Below are 22,946 nucleotides of genomic sequence, written 5' to 3' on the forward strand. Positions count from 1 at the left end.
TGCATCACACCGTAAATGTTTGCTTTAAATTCTGTGTTTCCCCTAGTTTGATCTAATACTCCACAACCACCTGATGAAGGAGCAGTGCTTAGAAAGCTACAGCTTCCAAATGAACCTGTTGGACTATAACCTGGTGTTGTGTGATTTTTAACACCTGAGCTGAAAACGTGTTGCTGGAAAAGCGCAGCAGGTCAGGCAGCATCCAAGGAACAGGAAATTCGACGTTTCGGGCATAAGCCCTTCATCAAGAATGAGGAAAGTGTGTCCAGCAGACTAAGATAAAAGGTAGGGAGGAGGGACTTGGGGGAGGGGGCGATGGAGATGTGATAGGTGGAAGGAGGTCAAGGTGAGGGTGATAGGCCGGAGTGGGGTGGGGGCGGAGAGGTCAGGAAGAAGATTGCAGGTTAGGAGGGCGGTGCTGAGTTCGAGGGAATTGACTGAGACAAGTTGGGGGAGGGGAAATGAGGAAACTGGAGAAATCTGAGTTCATCCCTTGTGGTTGGAGGGTCCCCAGGCGGAAGATGAGGCGCTTTTCCTCCAACCGTCGTGTTGTTATGTTCTGGTGATGGAGGAGTCCAAGGACCTGCATGTCCTTGGTGGAGTGGGAGGGGGAGTTAAAGTGTTGAGCCACGGAGTGGTTGGGTTGGTTGGTCCGGGTGTCCCAGAGGTGTTCTCTGAAGCGTTCCGCAAGTAGGCGGCCTGTCTCCCCAATATAGAGGAGGCCACATCAGGTGCAGCGGATGCAATAGATGATGTGTGTGGAGGTGCAGGTGAATTTGTGGTGGATATGGAAGGATCCCTTGGGGCCTTGGAGAGAGGTAAGGGAGGAGGTGTGGGCGCAAGTTTTGTATTTCTTGCGGTTGCAGGGGAAGGTGCCGGGAGTGGAGGTTGGGTTGGTGGGGGGTGTGGACCTGATGAGTGTGAGAAACAAAGCTCACTCACTGCAATAATTTCAGTCCGAGACAAGATCTGAATCAGCAGAGCTCTTTATTTCGCACTTCTAAGTGGGTGTGATGTCCACAAGGCAGGGACAAAACACACCGAATTCAACAAATACTCGATTTTTATACAATTTGGTTCCTATATGTTTTTTCTTATTTCATTGTTTCCCCCCCCTGTTTACATCCTCCACTTCCCTAAGACCCTCCTGCTTACCTCGTGTCTTATCCAGTCTTGTCTGTGAAAAACATGCTCATTCCTATTCTCAGGGCTATTTGCCCCTCGTCCTGCCTTTTCACAGCATCCTGTCATGAAGCCCTTCTAAATGGGGTTACCATATGTTATATTCTTAGCAAACCAATTAGCATTTCCTCAACAGAGTTCCCATTCTTGTTGACTCAGCTCCTGGATGAAACAATTACGCACTGATGGAGTTCAGTTATTTTTATATAATGAATTTCGAATTGCAGAAGAAACATAAATTTCCTATATCCCACAATTGCCCCTTTTTCTTTCTTTACCATTTGTTACCTTCTGCATTTTGTTCTTTTAAGCATTGCTCCCAAAATTCGCAAGCATCATTCCGGAAATTTCATCCATCTTGGTCTCACTCATCTCCTCAATATTTAGTTGATAAAGTTCCTCTGTCTGATTTCGTTTTAAGGGCATCTGTTTCATTAAGGCTGTCTCAATCAGTCTCTGGGTGAGCCCTCGTATACAGGGTATGATACAACAGCTTCTTCCTAACATCTCTCACACACACACACACACACACCCTTTTTCTGCTAAAATCATATCAAGGGCCATTCTGTTTTCCCATGCCATCCTACTTGTCGCATCAAGCTGGTCTGTTATTTCTTTAACCGCATCCTTGTATAATTTGTAAATCGCTGTTGATTATAGAAAATGTAATTTATCCAATCTACATTTTTATTAATTGTTATCCACCAAAAGAGAGCTGACTCAAACCCTGCTGCAATCTGGTTACGAGCCTTGAACTCATCATGTACGCCCCCTAGGGACTCCTTTCGAATCGAGATAAATCCTGTCATCAAAAGTGTCTAACAGTGATCCCTTATCCCTTCCCTATTTTCCCTATTATCGTTTCCTTCTCAAATGACAGGGTAAATGGAATTGCCAATTGTACAATTGCACATATCCCTTTCCGATCCGGAGATAGGGTGGGTCTCAATATTTTGCCTCCACAGTACCACCACAGATCCGTTCGGGGAACCTTTAGTGCTGAGTAGTTCCCTCCTTTCTTCGTTTCGGTAACATTTTTAATCTCTGTACACAATTTCAGCTCCCCCAAATCTCTGGCCTGACTTGTGCCTCGTCTATGCACACACGATGTGTGATTTCCAACTGCGGCGGAAAATGCGGGGGGACCTTTTGCATCTTTCTTCTCCAAGGGAGGGAACATCAGAGATAGGGAGGTACAATTCCTATCATTCCATGCAGTCTCATCCTGATACAGGGCTATCATACATTTCATGCCCTGCCTGTCTCGCTTCCACCCGAGCGGAAAGGGAACCACCTGGGGCACTGGCCTAGCGGAGGCAGATGCATAGCAATTGCTTTTGTTCAGACTTATTACAGTATACTTTACCCATTCAACCCAGGCATTTGCATCCCCGTACCCAGTTTCTATTTCGATAGTCTATTTCAATTCCCTTACCTCTATAATTTTTACTACTTTAGGATCTGTGGGAGGGGGTGAAAGGTTGTATCTCACTATTCAGTAATTCCACCCGTTTTCCCTGTCCTACGCTAATTCGAAAACAACAGCCCACAAAATTCTTCCCATGTGCTTTCATTTCTATCCCAAATGTTTCATTTAATTGCATCTCATAGGTGCCCCCCCCCCAAAATTGCTTCATGCCATGTGGTTTCCTTTATTGTCAGGTATATTGGGTTACACTTTTTATCGGGACAATCGTGAGCTGGTTAGAAGGGGGTCCGGTGTACTGTGACGAGATTATTATACCAAGTACCATCTCCGAGGCCATTCCCACAGGACTTAAGATGTATCTCAGAGCTGCGGTACTGTCTCTGAATATCTACATTCCCACAATTGACTAAACTGCATGCATCAGTGTCTATTACTTGTGGATTATCAGACTCAGGAACCATTTATAATACATATGAAAAGGATATTTAACAAAATCCCAATACTAATAGGACTAGCATCATAACTCTAAACAGTCCCAGTACTTTAAACATCATGCTGAAGCACAAAACAACTTAATACACAATTCTACAAAATAATTCCCGCGCTCGTGTTGCCACTGTATAATCAGTTACTCAAAGTCTCTTTAGTCTGAGTTTCAGCGGGTCTTGCGTTGATTCGGCTGTCCAGACTTTTTCCTCAACTGGAGAGTCCACTGGCCCTTTGATCCGAGTGTAGTGATCCCAGCCTTTCTCCGCCGTCCTTATTGCTGTGTCAGTCGTTAAAAGAGCCTGGTACTGCCCTTCCCAGTCCGGCTGCAATTTAGTCTCTGTCCATGATTTTACTCAGACCCAATCTCCCGGCCGGATGGGATGAACGGTGAATTCTCGGGGTGGAGTCTGTGCCAATAAACCCTGTTTCCTGAGGAAAGACAAAGAGGAGGACAGGCCCAGTATATACTTCTTTAAGAACAAATCTTTAGTTTCGGGAATTGGCAATTCTCCATTCGTTCCCAGATAAGGTAATCCAAATAAGATTTCATAGGGGGATAGTCCCAAATCTTTCCTTGGGGCTGTTCGTACTCACAAGAGAGCTATAGGTAAACATTTGGTCCAAGGGAGTCTGGTTTCTATTATCAATTTAGAGAGCTGTCGTTTGAGTGTTTCCAATATTGTTTTAGACGCCCCACTTGCAGTGGCAGTAGCTCGGGGGTATGTCTCAACCCAACCAGATAGATGATCTACTATGACCAACATATATTTTAGTCTCCCTACCCTGGGTAACTCAGTATAATCTACTTGTATACTCTGGAAAGGTCTCAATCCTGGGCCTCTTCCTCCCGGGGTCTGTTTTCTCAAGACTTTTTTTTATTTACCTTTCTGCAGATTATCACTTGTAAATATTCCTTTACATCCATATTCCCTAAGAACTAAATCACACATTGCTTGTACTCCCCAATGACTGCCTTGGTGTAGGAACAGCCATAATCTCTCGCATCATCATTTTGTTCAACATCTGTCCAAATAAATTCGGGATTCTGTAAACCCCTGGGGAGCACGGCCCACCAGTATTGCTGTGTCCGTTCTGTCTTGGGGTCTTCCCATTCAAAGACGAACAAATTCCTACTTCCCTCCGCCAAGGGACAAGCCCAAAAGGCATCCTTTAAATCTATCACACTAAATCATTTGTGGTCATGAGGGATCTTACTCAATCTATAATCAGTCCCTCAATTACTGGCTGAAGTCCTTGTTTACCCTCTATGGAAATGGGATATTGTCACTCACAGACAATGTCCCCTTTCCTTTCTAAATTTACTTCAAGGGGAGGGATCTGTAGTTCTCCACGATTCCCTTCCCTAGCCCATACAATAGGGTCTATCTCTCTCTCTCCATATCCTCTGTCAACATTGCCATTTGTACAATGAATTCTTTTTCCTGAATTCCAATCTCCAGTCCTAAGAGGATAATTAAATCTCTCCCTAATAAGTTACTTCCTATATCAGGGATATACAACAATTCCCCTGTGACCCTGTCCTTAGAACCTTCTATCATCATAGGTTCAAATACTGGGACAGTAAATCCCTCCCCTTTCAACCCGGAAACAGTAATTGACCGTGTCGACATGTCTACTTTCTTCGGTTTAAAATTCAGCGATGACCATGCTGCCCCCGTATCTACTGGGAAGACAACATCTTCCCTACAGGGTCCCACCTTCAAGTTTATCAAGGGTCCCTGGTGGGTCCCCGAGGGCAGGAACCCCTGACACCCCTATTCATTATCAAAATTCATAAGCAGAATTGCCTTTTCTTCCTTTTGTAGATCAGGACACTCCTCCTAAAATGCCCTATCTTTCCACAATAATAGCCTCCTGCCTGTGGAGACCCCCATCTCTGCCCCTGTCGCTCGAACCCTCTATCAAATGCTCCCCCTTGTCCTCTCCCTCTCCCTCTCCCCTTTCCTCTCTGTCCTACATGCCGTCACCCGCTGCTCCGGTTGCTCACTATTGGTCCCATTCTTTTCTTAATTACCTCATCAACCGCAGCTACCATCATTTTCGCCTTCTGTTTCCGTCTCTCTTTACAAACACTTTCTGTGCCTCTCAACAGTTCATCTAATGGTTTTTCACTCCACCCTTCTATCTTCTGTATCTTTCTCTGTATGTCTGGCCATTTCTTTGTCACAAAATGTACTTTCAAAAGACCCTGTGCCACTGGGTCCTCAGGGTTCATTCCAGAATATTTCCGCATTGAGTCTCTTAATCTCTGCAAGAAAGCCGAGGGAGTCTCATCTTTCTCCTGACTAACTTCAAAGGCTTTAGTCAGATTCTGCGACTTCGGAACTGCCTCTCTTATTCCTTTTAGAATCAGGTCTTTCAATTCCCTCATTTCTGCTCTATGCTCCGGGTTTTGATTTTCCCACTGGGGGTCTCTGAGGGGAAACTTCATCTCTCCCTGTCCAGCATCCCCATATAAGTCCCCTTTCCTCCCCAGTAAATAGTATATTCAGCCCACATATACAGACTGGGCCCCAAAAATAGATCAATTTGTTCAGACAATCCTACTGGATCCTCAACCAGGACCGTCATTTCCTTCTTAAATGTTCTGACCTCCCCACTGGTGAGGGGGGGCACACACAAACCCAATCCTTGTCCCCTATTGGTACTTCCCGAAGGGGACAAGTCATTACGTTCTTCCCCTTTTTCTTTTGTATTGCCCCCTTAGGCTTTGATTTAGGTCCTCCGGAGGCCTCCTCTACGTCTACTTTAGCTTCTCTTTCTTCTGCCGAGGAGTGAAGGTTAGGAACAACAACATCCCCGTCCACCGCCCCTTCTTCCTCCTCTTGTGAGTCATCTGCTCCCTGTCCCTGTCTGTCTGTCTCCCCTCCTCCCCCGTCTTCACCTAATCTGATTCTGGTACGGGGTGGGGGTGGGGTGGGGGGGCAAACAGCTAAGAGGATCCCAGGGACTGGGCGGGGCAGAGGGGGAATCCTTTGTCTTCACTACCATCATTCCCAAACTGTCCTTCCAACAGGACGCATAGTCCGCCTCCTCTTGGCTAAAAGGTTACCTTGCATGCACATACAACTCTAAATACTGACATACCCAATCCCCGTCCGAACCGTACTTTGGCCAGAAGACGGCGGGACGAAAAATGGATTCCTTAGTCCATACAAAGCAACAATATTTAATCATTTTCTTTTTATCCTTTACCCTTGTACAAGTATTGCATGTCCATTCACGCAACATATGGGGTATCTCTGATTAATGAATCACCGGGATGTCTCTGATTGGTGGGTCATTGGTTGTGTCTGATTGGTGATCATAGGGTATCTCTGATTGGTGACTCAGCAGGTGTCTTTGATTGGTAGGTCAGTGGGTGTCTCTGATTGGTGATCATAGGGTGTCTCTGATTGGTGACTCAGCAGGTGTCTTTGATTGGTAGGTCAGTGGGTGTCTCTGATTGGTGGCTTAGTGGACAACTGATTGTTGGCTCGGAGGATGTCTCTGGTGATCTTGGGGAGTCTCTGATTGGTTGGTTGTGGGGTATATCTGATTGGTGGTTCGGTAGGAGTGTCTCTGTTTGGTCGCTCAGTGGGTGCCTGATTGGTCGATCAGTTGGTGTCTCTGATCTGGTTGTTTCTCATTGATGTAGTTGTAGGATGTCTCTGATTGGTGGGGTTGCAGCATGTGCCTCATTGGTGGAGTTGTGGGATGCCTCTGGTTGGTGGATTTTGGGAAGACGCTGATAGGTGACACAGTAACTGGCTCTGATTGGTGGAGATGTGGGATGTCTCTGTTTGGTGGGTCAGTGGATGTCTTTGATCAGAGTGGTGCTGGAAAAGCACAGGAGGTCAGGCAGCATCCGAGCAGCAGGAAAATCAATGATTCAGGCAAGAGCCCATCATCAGGAATAGAGGCAGTGGATGTCTCTGATTGGTGGGTCAGAGGGCATCTCTGATTGGTGAGACAGTGATAGCTCTGATTGGTGGGCATCTCTGATTGGTGAGACAACGGCCTCTCTGATTGGCGGGTTAGTGGGCATCTCTGATTGGTGAGACAACGGCCTCTCTGATTGGCAGGTTAGTGGGCATCTCTGATTGGTGAGACAACGGCCTCTCTGATTGGCGGGTTGGTGGGCATTTCCGATTGGTGAGACAATGGTGTCTCTCTCTGATTGGCGGGTTGGTGGGCATCTCCGATTGGTGAGACAATGGTGTCTCTCTCTGATTGGCGGGTTGGTGGGCATCTCCGATTGGTGAGACAATGGTGTCTCTCTCTGATTGGCGGGTTGGTGGGCATCTCCGATTGGTGAGACAATGGTGTCTCTCTCTGATTGGCGGGTTGGTGGGCATCTCCGATTGGTGAGACAATGGTGTCTCTCTCTGATTGGCGGGCCACAGTGGACGAATCTGCTCGGTGAGATAGCGGCCTCTCTGATTGGCGGGTCGCAGTGGGCGTTTCTCTTCGGTGAGGCAGCGGACGCTCTGATTGGGTCATAGTAGGCGTTTCTGCTCGGTGAATCAGCGGCCTCTCTGATTGGTGGGTCACAGTGGGCGTGTCTATTCTGCCGGACTGTCCCGTCGCTGATTGGTGGGTGATCGGCGTCGCAGTTGGTGAAGGCGGGAGTGCAGCATCAGAACAGTTCCGCCGGGTACTTCCGGTGTGAGTGTGTCACCGGTTCCGCCGCAGAGCGTCGGGGGAGATGGTGGAGAAGAAGCGGGAGAGTGTGGGTAAGGGAGGGGCCGGGTCTTGACCCCTGACCTCCCCGGTGACCCAGTCGGTGCCTGACCCCTGACCCCCCGGTGACCCAGTCGGTACCTGACCCCCCGGTGACCCAGTCGGTGCCTGACCCCTGACCCCCTGGTGACCCAGTCGGCGCCTGACTCCCCCCCCCTCCCCCGGTGACCCAGTCGGTGCCTGACCCCTGACCCCCCGGTGACCCAGTCGGTGCCTGACCCCTGACCCCCTGGTGACCCAGTCGGCGCCTGACCCCCCGGTGACCCAGTCGGTGCCTGACCCCTGACCCCCCGGTGGCCCAGTCGGTGCCTGACCCCTGACCCCCTGGTGACCCAGTCGGCGCCTGACCCCCCCGGTGACCCAGTCGGTGCCTGACCCCTGACCCCCTGGTGGTGTTATTGTTTGTTGTCTCCAGGCCGGTTTGCGGAGGGCGGGCAGCGGCGGGTCCTGGACCAGGCCACCCGCCAGCGGCGCCTCAACCGGCAGCTGGACGCCCTGGAGAAGGACAACTTCCAGGATGACCCTCACGCCAACCTGCCGCAGCTCAAACGGCTCCCGCAGTTCGATGACCACACGGAGTCCGGTGAGGGCCTGGGGGGATAGTGACCCCGGGGGGAGGGATAGTGACCCCGGGGGGTAGAGGGGGGAGGGACAGTGACCCCGGGGGGAGGGACAGTGACCCCGGGGGGTAGAGGGGAAAGGGGGGAGGGACAGTGACCCCGGGGGGTAGAGGGGGAAGGGGGGAGGGACAGTGACCCGGGGAGGTAGAGGGGGAAGGGGGGAGGGACAGTGACCCCGGGGGGTAGAGGGGGAAGGGGAGAGGGATAGTGACCCCGGGGGAGGGGGGTGGGACAGTGACCCGCGGGGGGGGGAAGGGGGGAGGGACAGTGACCCGGGGGGGGAAGGAGGGAGGGACAGTGACCCCGGGGGGGGTAGAGGGGGGGAAGGGGGGAGGGACAGTGACCCCGAGGGGGTAGAGGGGGAAGGGGGGATGGACAGTGACCCTGGGGGGTGAAGGGGGGAGGGACAGTGACCTCGGGGGGGTAGAGGAGGAATGGGGAAGGGACAGTGACCCCGGGGGGTAGAGAGGGGAGGGGGGAGGGACAGTGCCCCCGGGGGGCCGGGGTGAGAGAGAGAAGGGGATGGGAGGAGGGACGGTGACCCTGGGATGGGAGGGGGCGGGGCAGCACATTGGGGATGTTAAAGGGGCTGATCCCGGGGGTGGGGGTGGGGTTTCTGGGATGGTGTGGGGGTGCTGGTTTGTGTTGGTGTGAGCGATGGCGGTGAGGTGGGGGGGGGAGTCCCTATTTTGAATCTCAGTGTGAGGTGGGGGGGGGGGGGGGGGGGGTCCTGGTTGTTATTGGAGAAGGGGTGTGGATGTATAAACATGGGAGTTGTTGCTGACTGAGCTGCTGCTGCTGATGGGTTTGTGTTTTAGCAAAGAAGAAGAAAAAGACACGGGGTGATCACTTCAAACAGCGCTTCAGGAAGAATTTCCAATCCCTCTTGGAAGAGCAGGTGAGGGTTCATGTTTGGGCTGTTCCTTGACTCCTGCCTTCACCTTCACTCCCTCTGCAGACTCTGTCCTGCTCCACTTTATTATTTGATGTCAGTGGTTGAGCCAACATTTATTGTCCCTCCCTAGTCACCCCTGACCCCATCCCGGTGAGCTGCTGCCGCCTGTATTCTGTGGGGAAGCCCATGATGCCCTTAGGGAGTGAATTCCAGAATTCGCTGAAGGAATGGTGATATATTTCCGAGCTAGGACGGTGAGTGGCTAGAAGGGATATGCTGGTGGTGGGCATAGATCATAGAATAGGCAAAAGTGATGAGCCCTTCCTGATGAAGGGCTTTTGCCCGAAATGTCGATTTTTCCTGCTCCTCGGATGTTGCCTGGCTTGCTATGCTTTTCCAGTACCACTCTAATCTTGACATGGATCATAGAATCCCTACAAATTGGCCATTTGACCCAACGAGTCCACACCAACCCTCTACAGAGTAACCCACCCAAGATCCATTCCCCTGCCCTATATTTACCTCTGATTAATGTGCCCAAATCACACATCCCTGCGCACAATGGGACAATTTAGCGCAGCCAATCCACCCTCACCTGCACATCTTTGGACTGTGAGAGGAAACCCACGCAGACACGGGGATAATGTGCAAACTCCACACAGACAGTCGCCTGAGGCTGGGATTAAACCTGGGTCCCTGGTGCTGTGAGGCAGCAGCGCTAACCACTGTGCTACCCATAGGGTGTTCTGACATACATGCTGCCCTTGTCCTTATGGGTGGAATCAGTCATGTCTTTGGAATGAGTGTCTCAGGTGTTTTGGTGAATTGCTGCAGTGCATCTTGTAGATGGTACACACTGCTGCTACTGAGCAAGTGGATGTTTGTTAGAGTGGTGCTCTGTTCTGGGTGGTATCAAACTTCGAGTGTTGTTGGAGCTCCAGAATTCCTCACCTCTGAAGGTGGAATTTACTGAATCTGCTGAAATCTGGACAGAAAGCAACAAATGCTGGGGCTCACAGTGGGTTAGACAGTGAGTTAACGTTCAGAGCTGAAGTGAAGTGTTGGAGGGGGCAGCATTTATGGGAGGGCACGGAGGGGAGTGGGAATGTCAGGGTGGTGGGGTGCAGGGCACTGGCAGAGAAAAGATGGTGACAGTTTAGGTTAAGTGATCGGTGTCCCCATGTCCTCCCCCTACCTCAGTGGGGCTGTCTTCTCTTTCAGGTCTGACAGTGAGACATGCCATTATTCTGTCAGTCTCATGTTCTGATCATGTAATCGGAACTATTAACATCTTTTCTCCCTCAGCACTCTACCCTACCATTCCTCACCAAAGCCGCTCCCTAACTATTGCATAAGTGCTGTCCCCTCCACACTTCCTTTCAGCTCTGAAGAGTCATCTCGACTCAGTTAGTTTGCTTGCTCTCTCGCTCTCTCTCTCTCTCTCTCTCGATACCTTCTAATTTATCATGAACTCCAGCATTTGATGTTTTCCTCCCCTCTGATCTGTTCCTGTAGCCACTGTATTTAATATGGCTAGTCCAGTTCAGTTTCTGATCAATGGTAATCCCTGGAGTGTTCACTTTTGATAATGCTAGTGAATGTCACAGGAGCTGAAAATGTGTTGCTGGAAAAGCGCAGCAGGTCAGACAGCATCCAAGGAGCAGGAGAATCGCCGTTTCAGACATGAGCCCTTCTTCAGGAAGGAGTGTTTTGAATAGCAGTCTCTGGATGGTAGGTTGCTCTCTCTCTGGCTGACTCTCAAAATGCTGGCTACTTTATACCCTAAACATCATCGTCTCATTAGGTCGATGTTGTCAAAACAGTAAAATTCAAATTTGATTGGATTTCCTGAAGAAGGGCTCATGCCCGAAACGTCGAATCTCCTGTTCCTTGGATGCTGCCTGACCTGCTGCGCTTTTCCAGCAACACATTTTCAGCTCTGATCTCCGGCACCTGCAGTCCTCACTTTCTCCGAGAATGTCACGGGATACTGGTTAGGCTGGTTCTTGTTGAAGATGGTCATTGCCTGTCAGTTGTGTGGTGTGAATGTTTCTTAATGCCTTTCAGCCCAAGGCTGGATATTGTCCAGGTCTTGCTGCATTTTAATATGGACTGCTTCAGTATCTGAGCAGTCACCGTGGTACTGAACATTGTGCAGGTATTAGGGATCATCCCCACTCCTGACTTTGATGGCAGGGAAGATCATTGATGACCATCAGCCCCCAATGGAGCTCAAATTGATTCTTTAGTTCAACGAGTAGTCTCGAGAATCTGTCATTCTTTGGTTTTGAGCGATTGTGAAGCAGGTGTGTGAATTCCCCAGGTAGCTGTAAAAATCCAGATAAAAATTTGAGTATTCAAATTTATAAATGTTACGATGCGGTGGTTAACCCTTCTGCTAATTAAACCAAACACACAGAAAAGCTCACCTCGCCTCGATATTAAAGTGTGAGTGACAGACAACTCCCAAATTCCTCAATTTAAAGAGGAATATTAATTTTATTCTTTTACTCTAAAAGTGAGCACTAATCAACAATCTAAACCTTCTTTCTCTTAAAGGTCTGTTATCTACCTCCAACTCTATAACAAAATTCTGATCCAATAAAAGTCCCTATTAAAATTACATCAGCTTAATTTTTAAAACCAGATAATGTCTTTCAGCTGCAGGTCTCCCTCGGTCGTCTTTGGTCTTTTACTACAAAGATGTTTCATATGTTTGATAGAGAGTGTTTTGAATAGCAGTCTCTGGATGGTAGATTGCTCTCTCTCTCTCTGGCTGACTCTCAAAATGCTGGCTACTTTATACCCTAAACATCAGATCGTCTCATTAGTTCGATGTTGTCAAAACAGTAAAATTCAAATTTGATTGGATTTTAGTATCCTGGGACATAATTTAAACTGACTGGTTAGCTTCAAATGGTCAAAACAACTGGGGTATCCAGACTACAGCTAAATGTTACATACTTTCAATTTTCCAGTACATTCTGAGACTGCCAATCAGTCACATGACAGTTGCCTGCAAACTCTCCGTACCAAAACAGCCGTCACTCTCTCCCACGCGCCTTCATAACACCACACTTCGTAACACTACCTTGAGCTCAAGAGTGGAGTATCACAGGATTTGCACAGCCATTTTAGTAGCTTGTATATAGTTTTAAGAAATATTGACTGAAAGTTCAGAATATACTGAGCATAACAATGTTAACAAACGTATTTTGATTTCTGCCAAAACAGAACTTGAGTACAAGTGAGGGGCCGAACTATTTGACAACGTGTGCTGGTCCTTCCAAGCTGCCGCAGCGCCATTTCTGTGCAGTTTGTGGTTTTCCATCCAACTACACCTGTGTGTCGTGTGGAGCCCGATATTGTTGTGTCAAGTGCCTGGGCACACATCAGGAAACCAGGTACGTTTTCCTCTTCGTTACAGAGTAAAGCTCCCTCTACACTGTCTCTCATCCAACACTCCAGGACAGATGCAGTACGGGGTTAGATACAAAGTAAAGCTCTCTCGACACTGCCTCTATCAAACACTCCCAGGATAGGGATAGCATGGGGTTAGATACAGAGTAAAGCTCCCTGTACACTGTCGTTCTCCTCCCCCCCAATCCCCACCCCCAATCAAACACTCCCAGGACAGGGCCAGAACTGAGTTAGATACAGAGTAAAACTCCCTGTATGCTGTCCCCCACCCCATCAAATACTTCTCAAGGGCACTGGCAGTAGATGCTGGCATTGCCCACATTGCAGGAATGAATGAAGAGGGCAAGAAAGGACTCCCAGGACAGGTAGAGCACAGGTTATTGTATACCGTTCACTGACTGATCTTTAACTGACTTAGAGATATTGAATTTCTGCCAGCTTCATCCTTTCAAGTTATTGCCTGACGGGCTAGTCCGAGACCAGTCTGGCAAACTGTAGAAGTCAAGAAATGAGAGCTCCTCGTTTCATTTGGTGTTGGCTTTGAGCCAGTTAGTCAGTCGCTAACTCATTTTCCAGCTGACCCTCAAAGGTTTGATTGAGATTGGAAGCAGAATACAACTGGCAAATCATTCAGCTGCACAATGCAGTGGTGTCCTCACTTGACACTGCCTCAAGTGACCTTCTGATTGTGGAGGGACACTGAATAAGTTAAAGCCCTGGAGCCCTGATTAGTCATAATCTGAGCTCCGTATCACCCAGATAGTTATTAGGACAGTCCATTACAAAGAAAATACTCAAAATGCCTCCTCTGTGGACATCACTTTGATTCTGAATGCCATCACTTACTTTAGAAAATTGAAGGGTTTTTGTTTTTACAGTTTTTGAAGACTGACTAATGATCTTCTGTGCAGGTGTCTGAAGTGGACAGTATAAAGTCTGGAGTCTAGCCTGTGTCCAGGAGACAGCAATTGTAACCCAGCTGAATTATCGAAACTGCCTGTTCTTTTATTCACATCCTCCTCTCAGGCCTGATTTTAAACCTGAACGCGATCTTGGTGGGGCTGGGGAACCCAGAAAATGCCAAGTGATGTTATTTGCAACTGTACAGTGGGCCTGTGAACTGTTGGTGGACAATTCTCTGTTTCCTTTTTTTTTGAAATATTTAAAGTTTGAATAAAAAAAAAACTTGTGTGATATTACCCTGAAGGCTTCACAGTACAACTTCTGTCAGAAATTGCAGGAACTGACTGGGGTTTGGTTTCCCATAAAGACCTGTGAGCCTGGGCAGGGTCTGAGATGAGAGCCCTGCAATATTTGGCCAAACCGAACTCAAGCTAACTCTTTTGGAAATAGCTGATCCCTTGATGGATGCACCATGGACTGACAGTAATGGTGATAAAAGATGATACAGCCTCAACTGATGAGTTTGGACACTTTGGTGCCTGTTCAAATAGTTCTACAACTTTGTCACTGTCTCCAGTTGTGAACTTCCTGTATATTTGTTTGTCTTTCACTATGACAGTGGGTCCCACTTGTGTCAACACCCTACACTCTTGCATCTTTGATACTTATTTAATTTTGAAGAAATGTATTTCCTGTCTTGGTATGAACTCAATTGACTTTGTGAGGCTTTGGCCTGCTTTCCTCTGTGCTCCTCCATACTTTAACCAGGTTAGTGGGAAGCTGAATCTGCTTGATTACCAGAGTGAAGCCTACCGGAATAAAGTTTACCAGACCTTCAATGTACAGTTTAGTGTGTTTCTTTTATTCATTCGTAGGACGCGGGTGTCACTGGCTCGTCAGCATGTCTTGCCTATCCTCTTGAAAAGCTGGTACCGAGTTACTGCCTTGGATTACTGCAGTCAGTGCGGCTTAGCAGTGCTGTTAGGCAGGCAATTCCAAAACTTTGACCCAGCAAGATATAGGCCTGAATCAGGGTGGGGAGTGAGTTGGAGAGGAGCTTCAATGGGTGGTGTTCCTGCGTATCTGCTGCCCACGTCCTTCCAGGCTGGAGAGTTCATGGGTTTGGAAAGCACAATTTAGTGAGTTGCTGCAGTGCATCTTTGAGAGAGTACATGCTGTTGGCACTGCATCGATGGGAAAGGGAGTGAACATTGGAGTTGGTGGATGGGATGCTAAACGTTGAGGCAGCCTTGTCCTGGATGGTGTGAATGTTCTTGATTGTTTTCGGAGCTGCACTCATCCAGGTAAGTGAAGAGTAACCTGTCGCTGGTCTGATTTGTGCCTTGGTGTCTGGGGAGATACATGGTCAGTTACTCATTGCAAGAATCTCAGCCTCTGGTGTGCTCTTGTCACCACTGTGTATTTGTACAGCTTGTCCAGCTTAATTTCTGGTCAGTAATTAATAGGCAGTGCCGGTAAATATCAAAGAATGATGATTAGATTTTCTCTTATTGGATATGGCCTTTGCTTGGCATTTGTGTGATGTGAATGTTTCTTGTCATCTTAGAAGTTTCAAATTGTATTGAAGATTATGCAGTCATCAGCGAATATCCCCATTTCTAACCTTATGATGGGGGCAACGTCACTGATGGATCAGCTAAAGGTGGTTGGGCTAGGACACTCACCTGAGAACTGCAGACATGTACTGGAGCTGAAATTATTTATCTTCAATGACCACAACTAACGTTATTTGTGACGCCAAGCAGTGGCGAGATGTCCCCATCGCTCCCAATGACTGTGGCTTTTTGATGTGTGAAGCACTGTCTTGATGTCAAGCTTGTGTAATGAGTTCAGGAAATGAGCTGCACTGAACCCAAGCCACGTGTCCGTGAGCAGGTTGTTAGTTGACAAGTACCATTGGATAGCACTATCATGGATGGAGGGTAGACAGAGAGAGCGGTAATTGGGTTGGGCTTGTGTACAGGAAATATCTGGACAATTTTTCACATTGCCTCACAGTTGCCAATATTGTGTCTGTACTGGAACAGCTTGGCTGGGGACATGGCGAGATTTTGAGCGAAATTTTTAGAACTGTTGTCAGGGCTTGTCTGGGATCGGCTGCATTCAGTGTAAACTTACTAACGTGTGTATAGGTTCTTTGGAGTTGAGTGTCCTTCACAATTTCAATATCCCACAACACTTTTTTTGGATAGTTTATTTTTGAACTTTTGGATGCTAGTCACTGTGTAGAAAAGCTGATTTGTGTGGAATATCAGATGTTGTGATGAAATTATTAAATCAACTTGTTATACAGACAGTAGTTGTGGGACCAATTGCAGTTGGATCACTCCAACAGAGGTGGAAGTTAGGGCTATAATATCTTATTGGAAAGCAAATTGACTTACGCAAAATGGGGAAGACTAAAGCATGGGGATCCAAGAATGGGTAAATGGGAGCCCTTTGGAGTTGTGTTGGATAAAAACATCAGTACCTGCTCAACTGGGAGCAGTAGGGAAGGCAAAGTTAATCCTAGGGAGTCAGGCCTTGCTGGAGGGACAGCACAGCAGTAGAAGTATTGGCCTCCATTGCACACTCGAGTTTGGAGTTGGATTCCAACCTTGACATTCTGATTTGGGCAGACAAGTTTCTGATTCCCAATCAAACTGGTCACTTACTATTCAGGCATTTGTCTGCTCGGTCATTACAGCAATGAACTCTATTGAAGAACAGTTCATCTATTTATTAATATAGATAGAATAAATTTATTTAAAAGTGCACAATTATTTGCATCATGACAATATACATTCACTTTACATGCTTAATATGCAATGTCTTGACTGAATACTTTAATAGAAGGGGCAATATCTGATGTGGGTGTCAGTGGGATTTCACTGGCAGGACTCCTGCATTCCAATGTGAAGATGTTGAACATCGAGATCCAATCTTAGAATTACACAATGGTCATAGCACACATGGAGGTTATTGAGTTCATGCGCTGTTTTGAAAGTCATGGTTGAATCTGTCTCTACTGCCTTCTATATGCCTTTCAGAACCTGACCACCTGCTGAATTTAGTTTCTTTGTCAATCACCTGAATCTGTCTTTTGGTTCTTGACCCTTCCGCCAAAGGGAACCATTTCTCTGTTTATTCTGACCTGCCTTTGGAGAATTTGGGATTGTCCTTAATCTATTCATCTACCTAAGGTTCTTCATTCCTTTCAAGAGTGTGGTGCTGGAAAAGCGCAGCAGGTCAGGGCAGCATCCGAAGAGCAGGAGAATCAACATTTGAGTCGTTTGCCAGAGATGGATGTGGAGAGGTCCAGGAAGGGGAGGTATCCGATTTGGTCCAGGTGAACCTAAGGTCAGAGTAGAAGGTGTTCTTGAAGGTGATGAACTGTTCAACCTCCTCATGGGAGCATGAGGTGGCACCGATACAGTCATCAATATGGAGGAAACGGTGGGGGGTGGTGCCGGTGTAACTGCGGAAGATGGACTGTTCCACGTATCCGATGAAGAGGCAGGCATAGCTGGGGCCCGTGGCTCTCCCTTTGGTCTGAAGCAAGTGGGAGAATTTGAAGGAGTTGTTGAGGGTAAGAACCAGTTCTGCCAACTGAATGAGTGTGTTGGTGGAGGATACTGGTTGTGTTGGCGTGAGAGGAAGAAACCGAGGTCTTGGAGGTCTTCACCATGGTGCATGGATGTGTATAGGGACTGGATATCCATGGTGAAGATGAGGCGTTGGGTACTGGGAAATGCGAGTCATGGAGGAGGTGTATCGTGTCCCGAATGTATGTGAGGAGTTCCTGGACCAAGGGGTACAGAATGGTGTCAAGATATGAGGGGACAAGTTCAGTGGGGCAGGAGCAGACTGAGACAATTGGTTCACCCTGGGCAGTCAGGTTTGTGAATTTTGGGTAAGAGGTAGGTCCGGGCCGTGCAGTGTTCCCAGACAGTGAGGATGGAGGATGTGGATGTGGATGGTCTGGGATTTGATGGTTTGGTGATGGGAGGGGAGGCTGTGATCGAGGGGGCAGTAGGAGGCAGTGTCCGTGAGTTGGCACCAGGCTTCAGCACTCTAGAGCTGGCACTGGGCTTCCCCACAGGTGAGGTCGGGATTGGAGCAGAGGGAGTTCTGGGTGGGGGTCAGAGGTTGAAGTGGGTGAGAGAGCTGGACAGGGTGAAGCAGTCAGTGTCATGGTGGCAGTTGGAGACAAAAAGAGGTTGAGGGCAGGTACCAGACCAGCAGAGGGTATCCAAATGGATGGAGTATGTTAGAGGTGGGAGAAGGGTCCTCTGAGGGTGAGTGGGGGTCCCAATTGAAAAAGGAAGCACGGTGACAGTGTAGAAGTTTGATGTTGCAACGTGTGTGAAATTTGTTGACCCGGGGGCGTAGTGGGATAAAGGTGAGACCTTTACTGAGGACTTCCCCAGGGGGAAGTCTGGGGTGATGGTTAAAAACTCAGCAGGGCTGGGGGGAAGGGGTAGAGCTGGAGTCAGGAGTGGGGGTGGGGATTGTGTCTCTGGAGTAGGTGTGATCATGGGAGGAATTAAGGTGAACAGTTACGATTGGGGGGGGTGGGGAGAAAGGGCACCCACAGGGGCTGAAGGGACGTTCCGTGAGGTGTTCACAGGAGAGGTGTCTGTGGGGCTGGGGTGAGTGATGTCAGTGGGGGGGGGGGGGGGGGGCAGAAATGGTACATTCGGCAGCAATCACTGGGCGGGGGAGGTGCAGAGGTCACATGCTCATTGTCGGTGTACCAGTGGTGTAGGTGGCGGAAGAGGGCAGTATTCATGGAGGTTTTAGCGACAGTGGGTCTGGTGGTGATCATGGAGGTTGTAGGGTTGGTGGTGGCCGCAGTCCGTGGGATGGCGGGTGGGTAAAGTGATGTCATCATTAACAGCAGTAGCAGTGGCTGTAGCGGCCGTGTGGGAATGACCTCTGACCTGTTCCGGTAACAGTCTGGAGTAGTCGAGGAACCCCAAGTTTGGAAGTGAATACTTGAGAGTTTGGTGTACTTACGTTCCTTGATGTTCGATAGGCTGGCGAGAAAGCGTTTGCTGTGTGTGGATCTTTCTCGGGATGAAGAATAGCAGAGGTCCTCTGAAGGTCTGGGAGACTGTGGCCCTGAGCTAGGGCAGGGCTGACTGCAGGGAGAGTAGGTGCCGGCGCATGGCTGCGAAGGTGGAGCAGAGGATCCGAAGGGAGAACCTTGTCCTGATCAGATCCAAATTGTGATGGTCTGAATGTAGTCTGGAGTCCATGCGGGGTCAGTTGGTTGTGCAGGTACTGAGGAGGAAGATGTGGCTGTGGTAGCGGGTCTGCTTCAGGATGTAGTTGAAGAGCTTCAAGGCAGAAGAAACGACCTGGGATCATTGGAGCAGAATGCATGGGTGGGATTCCATTTTCAGTAGCACATTGTCCATATTTCCATCACAAACTCCTCCTGTCCTTGTTTAAATCTGTCCTAATGTCATCACAGTAGCAACATTAAAGAACCCCAAAACACATCAGACACTGCCTCTTACAAAAAAAAACAGACAAAAAACCACTTAAATAAATTATTTTACAATATATATCTTGGAGCAATGTATTCTTCACAGGGAAGTTTGAGGAACAGTCGGTTTCATTTCAGTGGTATATGAAGGTGTCAGCAGGGATCCACAGACATGCCAGTTCTATTGCATCCATCCACAAGTTAACTTTTCACAACCCCAGTGAGTGAAGGTGGTATATGTACCTAGATTGATGTTGCTGTAATATGTGGGAGGGGTAGTCTTTCTTGATTGTGGTTTTTGATTGCAGGTGGGGGGGCAACAACCTGATTCTTAAAGGACCGACAATTCCCCATTCCGTACTCCAACTGAGACCGTTTTGTTTCGGAAATGAATGTATATCGATGTATTCGAACAAGGGATCGCCCGTTTAAAGGCCGATGAGTTTCTGGAGGTTAGTGAATATGTGTCATTCGCCACCGAGAGCTGTCGAGGTTGGGTCATTGAGAATAGTCAATGCTAAGATAGACATTTTTTTAAAATAAAATTTTTGGGGTGGCGTAGTGGCTCACGGTGGTTAGCACTGCTGCCTCACAGCGCCAGGGACCCGGGTTCGATTCTAGCCTCGTGTGACTATCTGTGTGGAGTTTGCGCATTCTCCCCGTGTCTGTGAAGGTTTCCTCCCACAGTCCAAAGATGTGCAGGTCAGGTGGAGTGGCCATGCCCATAGTGTTAGGTGCATTAGTCAAGAGTGAATGTAGGGTAGGGAAATGGGGCTGGGTGGGTTACTGTTTGGAGGGTCAGTGTTGTCTTGTTGGGCCGAATGGCCTGTTTCCATACTGTAGGGAATCTAGTTTAATCAGTAAGGCAAGCGAAGTTTGTGGAGACAAGCTAGAAAAATGGAGTTGAGATTAGCAGATCGATCATAATCTCATTGAATAGCAGTGCAAATTCAATGGGCTGAATGGTCTACTTCTGCTGCTATGAATTATGGTCTTATTCCTCATTATCGGAGTGATGGGAAGATTCAAGGTTAGTAGGGAAATCCCTTTCTCAACCCCAACTCTCTATAGGATCTGAGTTTTGTGAATCATCTGACAAGTGACACTCGTTGTGATGCAGTGCAGCAGGATGTGAGCCTGCCTTATGAACTCACGTCTATGGATTGGGATTTGACTCCATAACGTTCTGATCCAGAGGTAGGAGTGCTATTGCCCAGCTTCTGGCAGGAATTTTTACTTAAATACATCAGGGAAATAGTAAATGCTAGGAATAGAGTGCGAGAGTTGATCAGTCAATAAGATGAAGGAGCTTAGTTGAAATTATCAATTAAAAAAATCTGTGTGGCTATACTACTCATGTCAACTGCTGGGGAATGGAAAACTATCCCACTTCAAGTCAGGGTTGAGCAGATTATTGGCTTGTTAAATGTTGTTATTATAAACCACCATTAATTAAAATGTTTTCACTGTGATGCATCTTAGGGTTTTGTTTCACACTTTATGAATGCAAGTGATAATTGTGGACATCCATTCCCAGTGTTCTGAAAACCAGTTTCAGCTATAATAACGCAGTACCTAGTGCTGAGGCCAGTTTAACTGATTGGGGATGATTCACTAGGTTAGTGGCTGTTCAGGCTGGAGTCTTGTCTGAGGTCATGAATGGCCGACAAGAATACTTTAGGCCACAACACAGCATGGATGTGGAGTGGAGGAGAGTTGATGGGGTAAGGAGAGAACAGTAGAGGGGAATGGAGAGGAGGAAAATGAGAGCATGGCCAGGGGAGTGGGTTAGTGGGGGTGGAGGAGAGGAGAGCAGAGGAGGAAAATGTCAGTGGAAATGACCAGTTGTAATGCACGATGGTGAGATTTGCAAAACAAGCAAATCCTGTGAGCAGGCCTTGGGAAGGTGAGTGCCATTAGGTGATACACACACTGGCAAAGTTTTATGGTGGGGCACAGAGGAGCATGTTAGGAACTAGACTGGGTGGCTGGTCATTTTTGGGCTCCACTCTCTCCCTCACCGCGCAACCTGAAGTGCAGGAGGTCACAGGTCAGCACAACGCTCCTGTCTGCTGTAATGGTCAAACTGATTCTTCCAATGCATCATGTAGGAGCTCCATCGATGGAATTCCATCTTCCACTGACGTTCGGCCTCATCGATGGTTCCTGGAAGGGAAGGAAGACCAGTTGAGTCATGAAAGATACTGGATGCTTTGCTGTAACATACCTCACACCCACCCACAGTGATGTGACTGACAGCTTAGTGGGTGGGTATCATCTCTCAGTCAGGTCACTGGTTTGAGTCACAGCTGGAGCACATAAACAAAACGGGGTGTGGAGGGCAGAGGTTACAGAAAAATTCATGGATATTTGATGAATTACAGACCAGAATCTGACTGAGGCATCTGGGTGATTTACATTATGTGTAAGTTGCAGTCTGGAATCTAATCAAAACATTATGCTGCTTGAGGTATAGACATAAAAATACTGCAGCCAATTTTCACAGCAAGATCTTGTAGACAGTATAATAATGACTAATTAGTCTTATTTAAATTTGGCCAGTACACTGAGCGTACCTAACCCTAACCCTATTCCCTAACCTGGGAATAGTTGTCATGTGATCATGTCCGCCAGTGAGGACCACTTCCTCACCAGAGCAGGAATGAGTGCACTATGGCAGATGTGTTGTTTGAACATTTTTATTTGACGAGGTGAGCACAGCAAATCAGCTGAATGACTTAAATCCCAATGTCCAGTTGGCTTCCCATTTTAACTAGCTCTTCTCAATGGGAAAGGATGAAGACTGAAACTGGGGGAGGGTCCTTAAACATCAGTGTCAGACGATGCTCTGGAACTTCTGACTGTAGCTTTAGGCTTCTTCTAGACCCTTCGCCAATGTGCACCCCAGACTCCCAGCTGTGCATGAACAGACTAGAGTATTGAAATTGCCCCATCCTTACCACCTCATTAGTCCCTGCCTTGCCCTGAATCTGCACATAGATGTGGCTCTGTATTTGCTTCCAGGCTGTGTTAAATCTCAGAATTACTTCAGATTCAGTGTCAGTTGCCATTTGGATACAGATTTGGCTCAAATGTAGACGCTGGGTCCACTACTTTTCTTCATATGCTCAAATCCAAATCATTTATGGAAAAGAGGTACAGTTAGTAAGTTTGCTGATGACACCAAAATTGGAGGTGGAGTGGACAGCGAAGAATGTTTCCTGGGATCTTGATCAGATGGGCCAATGGTCTGAGAAGTGGCAGTTTAATTTAGATAAATCTGAGGTGTTGCATTTTGGGAAAGCAAATCTTAGCAGAACTTACACACTTAATGGTCAGGTCCTGGGGAGTGTTGCTGAACAAAGAGACCTAAGGAGCAACCTTTTTCATGCAGAGGGTGGTACGTGTATGGAATGAGCTGCCAGTGGAAGTGGTGGAGGCTGGTACAATTGCAACATTTAAAAGGCATCTGGATGGGTATATGAATAGGAAGGGTTTGGAGGGATATGGGCTGGGTGCTGGCAGGTGGGAATAGATTGGGTTGGGATATCTGGTTGGACTGAAGGGTCTGTTTCCGTGCTGTACATCTCTAATGACTCTAATTCTGTCCAGTGTGATGCATGACAATTTCCTAGATGCCACCTCTTCCTTTCTCCCTCAGGTGGTTAAGGAAGCTTGCTCTCCTTTTATTGCCCAAGGCACAGAATGTAGGATGTGAGGTTATGTTAGACCTATGGGGCTTTAGGCCATAACTACAGAACTCATTCAGTT

The 22,946-nt window shown here is 47.8% G+C and overlaps 2 protein-coding genes across 2 annotated transcripts in view; one reads left to right on the top strand and one right to left on the bottom strand.

Annotated features, from left to right (window-relative positions):
- Window positions 1-7,736: 7,736 nt before the first annotated feature.
- Window positions 7,737-14,520, top strand: znhit1 (zinc finger, HIT-type containing 1). Its single transcript, XM_060854626.1, has 5 exons — window positions 7,737-7,836; window positions 8,259-8,426; window positions 9,282-9,361; window positions 12,593-12,762; window positions 13,690-14,520. Exons 1-5 carry the CDS (start codon window positions 7,809-7,811, stop codon window positions 13,709-13,711), a joined length of 468 nt encoding a protein of 155 aa, XP_060710609.1. The 5' UTR covers window positions 7,737-7,808; the 3' UTR covers window positions 13,712-14,520.
- A 5,859-nt stretch (window positions 14,521-20,379) lies between these two features.
- Window positions 20,380-22,946, bottom strand: part of ache (acetylcholinesterase) — a 49,205-nt gene continuing 46,638 nt past the window's right edge. Inside the window, exon 5 of the mRNA XM_060854693.1 lies at window positions 20,380-21,341. Coding sequence (XP_060710676.1) covers window positions 21,220-21,341 — 122 coding nt within the window. The 3' untranslated portion in view covers window positions 20,380-21,219. The remainder of the gene's footprint in view (window positions 21,342-22,946) is intronic.

Source organism: Hemiscyllium ocellatum, chromosome 44 (genome assembly GCF_020745735.1).
Source record: "Hemiscyllium ocellatum isolate sHemOce1 chromosome 44, sHemOce1.pat.X.cur, whole genome shotgun sequence".
NCBI classification, from domain to species: Eukaryota; Metazoa; Chordata; class Chondrichthyes; order Orectolobiformes; family Hemiscylliidae; genus Hemiscyllium; species Hemiscyllium ocellatum.